The sequence below is a fragment of the Apis dorsata genome, unplaced genomic scaffold (assembly GCF_000469605.1).
Source record: "Apis dorsata unplaced genomic scaffold, Apis dorsata 1.3 scaffold_221, whole genome shotgun sequence".
NCBI classification, from domain to species: Eukaryota; Metazoa; Arthropoda; class Insecta; order Hymenoptera; family Apidae; genus Apis; species Apis dorsata.
In genome coordinates this window covers 384,979-396,470 of record NW_006263503.1, presented here as the reverse complement: position 1 = coordinate 396,470, position 11,492 = coordinate 384,979, and the positions used below count along the sequence as shown (strand labels likewise).

The following is an 11,492-nucleotide window of genomic DNA, read 5'->3' as shown; positions in this document are numbered from 1 at the left end:
CCGGCCCCGAGACACGGGTTTTCCGAGACTGTGGCTTGTTCGGTCTCGGCGAAACTTGGCCGCTTTCGCGCGTTACACTTGGCGATTTTCGCGCGGGAAGGAAAGAAAGAAAGAGAGAAAAGAGGGAAAAAAGAAAAAAAAAATGCGCGACGCCATCCACTCGAAACGAAATTTTTTCGAAAGCGAATATCGTTGTTCGGAAGTGAATTATGCCCACTTTCACAGGTTTTTACGATTCGCGCGTGGGGGTCGATCGAATGGTGGAACTGGCGTGGTAGCAGACATCACCGTCGTGGGACGATTCGATTTTTCCAGAATCAAAGGGATCAAGGATTTTGCGCGTTCGAAAAAGTTTCGACGACGCTTCGATTAATTGCATCGATTAAAAATGAATCCAACGTAACGATTGGACGAGATCGAATCGTAAATATCAACGAGAGTGCGTACTCGCTCGTGATTAAAGGAGGGGAGGGAAAGAGAGAGGGGGGAGGGGCGGGGGGATTGAATCTTGACACGAGTCATTTACACCTCTGCTATAAATGTAACGTAATCTTAATGCAGCGATTGCGAGTCGAATGTAAACGAGTACGAATGCGACGTGCACACCGTGCAACGCTGGTTCGTTAATGACGCGATCATCGGGGGAGGGGGGAAAGGAAAACGATAAAAAAAAAAGAAAGAAAGAAAGAAAGAAAGAAAGAAAGAAGGAGGAGAAAAGAGAGAGAAAAAAATGGCGCAACTCCGCGCCGGTCGAACGAGACGTTTCATTATCATTTTAATCGAGTACGTAACGGGTAACAGTAGTCCGAAGAGACGAGCAAAACAGTTGGATTTTCAGAAACGATTACACGACCGAGCAAGGAGATATCTAAGAAAATTACGTGGTCGCGCAACGAGCAAGTTCACCGACTGAAACCGACTTGGAACCGAATAAGAAGAAGCCATACTCGTTTCCGAAGGATGTTTACCTCTCGAAAGCATCAGCTGAAGACGAAGATAGGCGGGCGGGAGGGAGGGGGAGCGGGCTGCGGGAGCAACTCGGATGCGCTCGCGGAACGCAGAACGAGAGGAGGCTCAAAGAGGAGAATGGTTGGTCGGGGTCAATAAGCGCGAGGATCCTTGCTCGGCTGGCAAGGTCGCCACGAAGGTAAAAAATCAACCGTGCTCCTTGTCTCTCCCTCCCTCCCTCCCTCTCCTGTCTCCTCATTTTTGCCCATTCCAACGCGCCGGACCGACGACGCCTGAAAACTATCCTTCGGACGAAGAAAACCAGTCCCCCCCCCTTCCCCCTTCTCCCTCCTCCCCCCTCCGCCTCCCCCCAGCCCAGTTTGTTCTCCCTTAAGGCTGGTGCACAAGCGGCGCGAGCGGTCGGTCGGTCGGTCGGTGAACGAGCGTGATCTCAAGGGTGAAACCGGTGTCGAACCACGATCCACGTTTATCGCGCTTTCTGGCCGCGCGCTGCTTTTTGGCGCGCGTGAGCGGACGAGCAGGCAGCCAACTCGGGGCTCTGGTCGCCGGTTGGCGCCGGTGAAACTGTGCTCCGATTAGGAAATATCGGCGCGTAATTAGAAGCGGGCAAGTTTAAATCCGTTGCGCGCACACGCGAGCATTGGATGCGCCCTGAGTGTCAATAGAGCTGTCTGCCAAAGAGAAAATCGACGCACGCCTCTACGGTCAACTATTCGCGGACATTCGTGTATACATATATATATATATATATACGTATATATCGTGCTCACGATACCATCGCGTCATTGACGATTTCACTATCGACGAACGCCTGGAAGGAACGGGAGAAATCCGTCTCGGAACCGATTCGAATATAAGGAGAAACGAAGATAAGATTCTGAGTATATCTATTAACGAGCGGTCTCGACGATTTTTCGGGATATAATATACGTTTTGTAAACAGGTCTAAATTCTATCGTTTATATTTAGTGTGCAGGTGGTTGAACGGGGAACACCTGAGATACGTTACCTTTGAATATTCCAAGATAAAATAAGCCGTTGTTCCGAAGCCGCCATATCGTTTCGTTCTGACGCACGCAACACTAATAAAACGAGGTGTAATAAACGGACATGAAAATACGATCGATTTGCACAGATGCGAAATGTTTGAATTATATATTCGTCATCGACGAGTCAATCAATCAATAACGCTTTGTTCACGTGATCGCGTGAAATCAAAGTTCCTCCGCTATATACTATATATATATATATATATACCGTATATTCGCAATTGCGTAGAAGAAGATAAGAAGTAAGAGAAAAGTAAACGCGAAACTTTACGAACGACGATTTCTTTGTTCGAGCTTGGTAAGAGTGACCCCCTTCGAAGGAACATCGGCCAGTCGTCGTATTTTCCAGCATTTCGATGGTGGAAATTAGGCCGTCTTGCGTACGCGGACTTCTAACTGTTCGCGGAAAGGTCAAGGGAACGGCGAAGGAGGAGGAGGAGGAGGCTAGCGCGTTCCGTTAATTTTAGAAACGATCGATCCGATGAATCGCTTCCGTAAACGACGACATCGAAGGACGAATAGCTTACTTTCTTTTCACCGAGAGAGTCTCGCCACTCTCTTCTTCTACGCTTGGTAACGCTCGCGGATTTCCGTTTCCGCACCATCGCGCTCGAGGATTCGTCGATCGAATGCGTCGACACCTGCTTAAATCTCGCATCGGGCTTAATCATGCGCGCATTCCCATCTCTATAGTAGCTATAATTATTTTCTTGCGCATCGAGCAGGCGCCGATAGCGGTCGACATAATAGAGGAGAAATTCTGGTCGGAACAATAATTCGTGCTAAATATAGGTAGCGCGTGCGGCGTATTACGGTCGGCCGAGGAGAGGATGGATAAGGAGCGGGATCGATACGGAGACAGTGAGTGGAGACGATGAAGAAGTGGAAGAGACGAGGAGGAAACGGGTTTTCGAGTTTCTTGCTCGACCCATCGTGGCCGACGTGGATGTGGCCGAGATGATGATGACGCCGAGCTTGAGGATAATGATGATGATGATGATGATGATGATGATGATGATGATGATGATGATGGCGACGGTGATGGTTTCCTCGCGCTCCACCACCGCAAATCCTCCAGGCGTCTATCGCGAAGCTCGATATACACGGTCTAGCCAATTACCATTCGTGGCCAAAGATAGATTAAGGCCTTCGTTATGTCCGTCTATATTTAAACTTCTATTTCTTGCCTGGTTTTTTTGACCAACCGTGTCATTTGCATACCCGTAATAAGTAGATTTCGATTGATGATATCGCGAGTTTCGAGGATAAAATCGGGCTCGCGATTATTCTCTTGGATCGCGTGTCGCGCGAAGGTAATATCGCGTAATGCCGAGTTGGATAAGAAAACGTTTGGAAAATTGGCACGACGCGACGATCGTTAAACGATCGGACGGTGGGGTTAACGACGCATGGGCGATAAATCGGGGAACGGTTCGAGAACGGTTTAGAGAGGCGCCACTGTAACGGTGAAAATGAATGGCAGTGATGGCGATTGGAACGAGCGTTCCACGGATGCGGGCAGGAGGAAGAACGAAAGAGAATCGAAAGACACGCGATCGGCGGGAGAGACCCTTGGGGAAAACCGGAGACAGACGGTGATTATCTTATCGAATGACACCGCGTATCGATATAATTTCAAACGGACTGTATAATTAGCGAAGGATTATTTATATATACATATATATATATATTTGCAGGAAAAGAAAGGGGGAAAAAGAAAGAGAGAAGGATGGGCGCAGGGAGGAGGAAAGAAAAAGCGAGCACGACAAAGCGGGTAGCGAGAAGGAAGGAGGTTGTTGTAACGTCGCTTCGGGTCCGGGAATAGATGGTAAACTACATGGCACTGGTCCGGTTGGCGCGCACAGCGAGCAAAACGAGTAGCCCGCCAAGAAGGAAAAGGAAAAGGATGAGGAACTGGCGCCGGCGCTCCGCGTTTCTAAGCGGTCTCGACTCGCTTCTTGAAAATTAGCCGGACGCACGTGAAAATTGCCTGGCGGCGCGAGTCGAGCCGTTCGATTTACGCCGGCGACCCAGCTCTCGAGATTCGCTCGAGCCTCGCCAATTTCCAGATCCCGATTCTCGCGGAATTGCTACACCTTGTTAATTCTGATCTCTCTCGTGCCTGTCACCGTATCGATGTAAACCGATCCACGCCTGTGTTGTGTTGGGATTCTTTTCTCTTCTTTTTCCTTTTTTTTAAATCGTTTTTTAAACGTCGCTTGCGTGTCTCCACTTCGATACTTTTGTTTATCCGACGATAATCGTTCTAAATTTAAACTTAAATTAAATGCGCGGTTTACTTTTCGATAGGAAATATCTAGATATTTTTTTTTTTTACGATCGATCGATGAAACTCGAATTTTTTGGAATTTTTCTTTCTCTTTTTTTTTTCTTTTTTTCTACCTATCAAATAACAGATTTGCATCCGCAAAAGTCTTTCGCAAGGTATTGCAAAAGTCAACGACCATAACGGTTAGGTTGCGATGCGACTGGTAAATAGAATCGTTTGCAATTTAAGCGCTCTAAAATCTGCTGTACGCACGTTTTCGTACAGTTACGCGTTGAATACTCATTGCAATTGTCGAGAATTGCACCCGAACAGTAGTCCATTTCTTTTCTNNNCTCGATTTCTTTCGGCAAGGAACACGACCGAATGTTATAAATAGCACATNATATATATATATATATCGTGTGTTTTAAAATCACGAATAATCTTCTTAGTATTTCGTGTCCCCGTTAAACGTCGTTTACTTCCGCGTTTATTTTATATAATGGCGAAATTTTTTTCCAAATTCGTTTTATCTGGCGAGAATAAAAAAAGAAGAAGACGTCGCATTCGTATTAATCCGTATTTACGTAGCGGCGAGAAAAAAAAAAGAAGCAAAAGAGATGAAACGGAGTGATTTCCGAAATGCGAATGTATCGAGTCGAGAACGTCCTCCAACTTGCTTCTGTCTCAAGATCACGGCCGGTTACCATGTTTTATTTACGCGATCGTAAATATCGGCGTAATCCTTCGGAAGGTCGTAACGCCGCAAAATCACAATTACGTCTGGGTGTTGTACATTAGTCGGCACGTTCGATGTCACGCATCTAGAGTGGCGTCGGTAACCGCTTAAAATTCTGTCTTCTCTTTTTTCTCTTTGAAAGGTTGAAGAATGCGTTGCATCCTCGCTACATGAATTATTAATGGAGATCTCACGCGACGATCGGCTCTCCGTTCTGTTGTTGGCCGGGCAAGCTCGTTTCCAGAGTCGGCGGATAGAACGGATTTGGATCGTCTTCGCGAGCTTCTTTCACCGTGATACAGACCGACCGACCGCACGTTTCTTTCGCGATTCGTGTGCGTGATACCAACGTGTCCGCAAAGATAATTCCACGGAAGGATCGGTTTTTGCTGTCACTCTTGTCACTTATTTCTCCGGCCACGGGGAGCCGGCGGAATGCTCATGTTCATGGAAGATTCGCGGAACAGGCGCCTGAAAAATCCGTGCTATTTCTAGTCGACGCGAACATCCGCCACCGGTTCACAAAAACCGTTCGGGTCGATTCGAGTCTTTCTTTTGCATCCTTAGAAACGGTTTCTTTCTACTTGTCTACGGATACCGTAAGCGTAATTGTGAAAATCGTTAGGAACAGTTTTTACAATTGCATTCTAAATGAGAACTGTTGAAAATACGAAATATGTCCGATCTTTTTCGAACACTACTCGTTCGTGACGATTTCTTCTCCGTTCGAGAAATTTAATTCGAATTCGTACGTTTCTAAATTTAGATTTAGAATTTCGAATAAAAAAATTCAACCAAAATTCTAATTTCCGATTTCGGTGTACAAAGTGGAACGTTATATTATAAAATTGAAATTCAATTTCGAACGTTTCGTTTCAATTTGAAATAAAAATCTTGGTTTGAATCGTGCGATATGACTTTAAAAATACCGCCATTCCAACCTTCGCTTTAGCAATTGAACACTGCGCGCGCAACTTTACCGGTGTCAAACTAATATGGCGTACGAACGTCATGCACATTGTCGCGACTTTTTTTTGTTCAACGAATCGAACAAACGATACGTTTGTTTCGACTTGTTTCGTATATGTACGTGCTCGAGCAACGCGTTCGCGATAACTTTTAAGTTTGTTAATAGTACGTTGAACAAATTAGAGGAGACAGCACATTATTTTATAGTATGCGGTATGTATTCACGTACAATCTTTACGAAGAAAATTGATATCGAAACGCTTATATCGTGAACAATAGCTAATTCAATAATAATTCGTAATACCTCTTAATCGTGCAAAGTATTATTAAGGATACGTTACAATTATCGTAACGTCGAATTAATTTCGAGAAGGAAAATTTCTATTCATTTTGATACAGTAGTTATATTATCTCGAAGCGTAATCGTCTCATCGTTTCGAATCACCAACATCTCGACGATAAATTGAACGTTATTTCAGAATATGTGGAAAATGATCTTCAACCATTCGTCTTGGGAAATCATCGATCGTTCGTCGAGGTGGGAAAAATGAATTTTTTTGCAGAAAATGGCGGATATTAATACAACAAGAGTAAGTAATATGATTTTCATTATAGAGTGCATAAAAGTGTGATTCGAAAAGTGTTTCCGAAAATCTAAAAATCGCCATGTTCGAATGCTTGATGCGTACATTCGTTCGTTCGTTCGTTCGTTCGTTCGTTCGTTCGTTCGTTCGTTCGCTTATTCGTCTTTCTCTCTCGTAAACGAGGATAGGACAAATGATGTAAATTTAATGATCCATGCATTCCTTCAAGGTTTTCAAACTCTAAGTAAAGAAAGTGTCGAAAGACAAAGTAACGACTTGAAACATATGTATAAATAACATTTCTATCACAGACGTACAGTTACATGTTGTCAGGCAATCGTTTGAAGGTTATGCATGACACATGATTCAATTTCGATTAAATAACGGTTTCAGCATGCAAATATCACGTTGCTTAACATACAATGGATCCATACGAATTACTTATTAAGGACTAATTGTAATTCCTCGGGGAATGCCGAAAATCTCCATTTTGGAAAGGATTCGCGTATTTCTGTCGTTATTAAATCGTCCTTGTTACCATAAAAAGTGCTTAATTGCGTAGGAAGTGGCATGTGTGTTAATTGGTTAATACGTCCTCGAAATAACAATAATCGGCAGAGAAGGGATTAGAATGGTACGTTCGCTTCCAAATTATATTTCGCGTTGAACTCTTAATCCTTTATTACGAATTAATTTTTTTAAATTGAAAATTACTGATTAATCGTTAAATTTTCGCGTTTGAATCTTGTTCGGCAATAAAAAATATAGTAGCGAATCGATGAAAGTCAGGACGTTTAGAAAAACGAATAACGGATAAGATCAATCGCATAGAAAACGAAGTGACAGATTCGATACAACGTGTCGCGAATAAATGTTACGTAACACACTGATATGAGACAGAATGTAATATTAAAAAAAAAAAAATTCAAACCGAATAGAAAGAAGAGATATCGATTATTTTTTTTCGTTGCTACAGAAAAATTTAATTCCGTAAATAATTGAAACACTCTGATTCAACAAAAAAAGAACGTTTAAAAATATTAACGCGTTCACTGGTCGGATAGCAAGAGAGTAAAGTGGTCTAGGATAAAATATACGGTAACTCACTGACCAACATCTACGATGTGCTGAAGCGTGGGGAATCGTCTCTTAACGCGCAACGAAATCCTTTGCAGCGTAATGACGTACGCGAGTACCGCGTACCTCACGATGTTTCTCCTCATCAGTCTGCCTCTTTCGTCCTGCAATGTGAAAATATTTTAAAATTATTTGTAACTGTCCGTTCGATCGTTCGCGAATCAAAATCGTTTCGCGTACGTATATTACGGCGGTGAATTGCACTCCGCGCAGAGGGAAAAGTAGGGGAGAAACGGAAGACGAAGGCGGCGGTATCGTCGAAGCTTCTCTCTGGGTAAAAGGACGAACGTTTTCTTTCGTTTCTCGTCCCGCCACGTCTCCCCCAAGGTCATCGAACAGCATTCTATTACGCGGATAATGGAATATTTATAAGCAGCGATCAAACGAATAAGTATAGAGAATGAAAGGAAATCGGTATCATCGATACGTGTTCGATACAAAATTCGTTTCCGAGGCCGCACGAATGCCGGACACGTTTCCCATGTCTTGTACACACTTTCCCCTTGTTCTTTTGGCCCGTGATCGCGAATCCGTCGGTCGGTTTCCAACCGATTCCAATATCGATCGAAAGAAAAACCCACGGTGGCGCCTGCCGGCTATTTTTCCTTTCGTTTTCTGGCAAACGACGCGCGCGCATTTTGTAATCGCGTACGCGTGGCCGTTTTGTAATCGAACGTCGATCACGCGTCGTCGGTAAACGATCGCGCACGCTCGACGGAATGTCAATTTAGTCGGAAATCGTAGGGAGGAACGGTTCCCGGTTCCCGAAAAATTTCCACGCACGATAAAATAATCGGCTCGTTCTAATGGGGAAAAAATGTAAAATCGATCGATCGTTTTCCGCCGCTTCGATCCACCGTTCGTCGAAACCGGCGGTAATCGTGTCGGTAATCGTTAATTGAATCGTTACGTATGTGGAACACGACGAGATTCGGATGAAGCGTTTTGTGGATCGAGGCACGTCTCGTTCGCTCGATATAATGCGCGCAACGATCGAAGAAAGTTTGTCGAAACTAAAATTTTCGTCCGGCTAATAACACGTGGACGGTGAACGGCGTACGGCGTGCGCCACGTGCTGATTTAGAACGAACCCGTTGCGATCTGTGCGAAGAAAGTTGGCGAACCGAGCCGTGCGATCCACCCAAACCCGCTAGAAAACGCGATTTACTTCTCGATAATTAAACCGTCTTTTCCTTGTTGCGCCCGTGTTTTCGACATCGTTCGTTTCCATTTTTCGACGATCGAATTACTCTTTCTTCGCTTCGTTGCTGTAATTACGAAATACGAATCGCAAATATAAACACGTCGATTATTATACACGCGTGTACACGAGCGATTAAGAAATTTATTTCTTTGCATTACTTTTCAAAATCTTTTCTCGCCGTCTACTTAAAAAACGTGAAAAAGAATGGGCTTACGTTGCGTTCCATAAAATCTCTCTCTCTCTCTCTCTTTCTCTTTTTTTTAAACGACTCACAATTACAGATTAATTAGTCTCGTATATAGATTCTTCCTATACGATTTGCCCGGAGCGATGCCACGTTATCGATCTCTCAAAGTATTTGAAACTCGCGCAAGAATCTCAAAGGTTAATCCGATTGCTGTAGACTCTAAACGAGCTCCTCGAGTTTTTTTCCTTTTTTCCTTTTTTTTTCTTTTACCTCGGTTGATCAATCCTCGCGATCTTCTCTCGGTAAATCGAAACGAGTAACGGTAAACAAAGACGGTAAAAGCTCGTAGCTTTCGTCTCGAGGGATCTTGTTTCTCCGGCGACGAAACCTTTTTCTCCCCCTCAACGGGTTTCGCCCGTTCAAAAGGCAGACGGTCCCTTCTTCCTCGGAATTCCGCGACTTAACGTCGCGCGTGTAAAAATGCACGGGTTGGCAGCTTGAAAAGGATCCTCCTGACGGGGAGGGAGAAGGTGGGAGTCGAGGCATCCTTCTCGCCTCGGGACCTGAATTCCAATTAGATTTCAATGAAAGGCAGAGCCCAGAAGCTCGTGCTGCCCACTCGGTGCTGCTCATTCACAAATCCGATACTCTTCCATCGCTCTCTTCCACATACGGAAAGAAAACTACCGTTTCGTGGTCTCGGGACCTTGCCCATTGATCGCGCCAACCTCTCCTATTGTTCCTATCGATCTCGCGCGAAAATCACGTGTGCCGTTCTCGAGGGGAAACTGTTCGCGCGAGGAATCTGTCGCTACTGGATACGGGAAACTCGTATCCAGTTCCGCGGTCGCCAGTTTCCAGCCGGGTTCCAAGCGCGCGAAAAAACTTTACGAAGAGTAACGAGGACGGACGTAACACTGTTGATCGCAAAGTGCGCGGAACGCGCAGGTTCGTCTTTCTTTCTTGCTACGATATGAACGTCGCACTTTCACTTCGACGTTGTGTCATTGACCACACGGTTGGAAGATCGTTCCCCGACGAATTCGAAACTCGTCTCTGATCGAATCGCATCGACCGTCGATTCTCGAGAATCGTGACTTGCCAATTTTCGCGAGCGAAAATTAGTTAACTGAAGAAATGTGTATTTGGTAACGAGTCGCAATTTTTTCATAAAAATGTATATATATATATATGGAACGTAATTATTGGAAAGGTGCGCGATGGTTGCTCGCTAGAAGGCTGGTTTAATTAGATAAGGATGAAGTAATACGCGGAACGATGGACGCGTACGGGTGTAGTTCGTAAGGAACGTAACTTTCGTTATCGGTATAGTATAGAGCAGGCGATCAGAGAAAGTAACGATAATGGGCGACAATTTCACGCGCTCGTACACGTGTGCCAGAGAAGTTGGAATCGCGTGCCAAGGGTCGGTCGAACAACCTCTCGAGAAACCTAGTCTATCGTCCCCGATCATCCGTTAGACCCTGATCGAGAGAAAGAAGAAGAAGAGGAAGACGAAGAAGAAAAAGAAGAAAAAGAAGAAGAAGAAGAAGAAGAAGAAGAAGATTCGCTCGACTGCCAATTATGGGATGATCATTCCGCGCATTTTTTTCGCTTCTAGGTGTGGCGTGACTCCAAGAGCTGGCACCTACTTAGGTTAACGACATCGAAACGTGTCACGGCAATTCATTAGCGTAATGAGACAAACGCAACGATCACCGGTATCCGTGCAAGGCTGCGTTTATCGCGTTTCTTTCGAGCGCCTCGGCTACTGGAAATTCCGTCTTCCCGAGTTACGATATATTTATTCGACGCATCGGGCGCGCCGATCGTCGAATCGATCTCGAACGATTGATTTTTGTATACTTACGTTACCAGGGATAGCCGCGCTGATGAAAAGGGCCAGGTTGTCGGGCCAGGGTAGTAGCTTGTACTGTTCCCACCACCGCTTCACCACCAGGCTCACGTAAAATCCCAACACGAACGACATCGGTATCGATTCGCTAGAATTGCCGAAGTAGTATCGGATCTTTTCGAAGATTCTGCAACAGACAGAAACCACACCGGCCACTCTTATCGCGTGTATGCATCGCCACCTGTCTCGAAAATTCTCGAGTGTTGGAGGGAGAAAGAAAGAAAGGATCGGGCGGGCAGGTTTTCGCGCGTTTGCGAATCGCGTTTAAATATTTGTTTAGCCAACGCGCGTGGTGGAATTCTTGCGCCGCCTCTCCAACAAGTGGAGCAAGGTTGAGGTGATACCGTCGCTCGGCCAGATCTACCGCTACCACGTCTCGCGTACCGGTAACTCCTGCTAAATGGGAATTTCCATCGAAATTTCACAGCTGCTCGCGAAAATTTGTTAGCGGTTCGGCGACGCGAGAACAG

The 11,492-nt window shown here is 45.1% G+C and overlaps 1 protein-coding gene across 3 annotated transcripts in view; it reads right to left on the bottom strand.

Moving 5' to 3' along the window:
- LOC102678898 (bestrophin-4) overlaps positions 1-11,492 on the bottom strand; it is a 35,935-nt gene that overhangs the window by 8,122 nt on the left and 16,321 nt on the right. For 2 of the 3 annotated variants that reach the window (XM_031510328.1, XM_031510330.1), the window contains 2 exons: positions 10,978-11,149; positions 7,691-7,820 (listed from right to left, as the gene is read on the bottom strand). In XM_031510328.1, coding sequence (XP_031366188.1) covers positions 7,691-7,820; positions 10,978-11,149 — 302 coding nt within the window. The remainder of the gene's footprint in view (positions 1-7,690; positions 7,821-10,977; positions 11,150-11,492) is intronic. The other variant, XM_031510329.1, reaches the window with a different exon arrangement.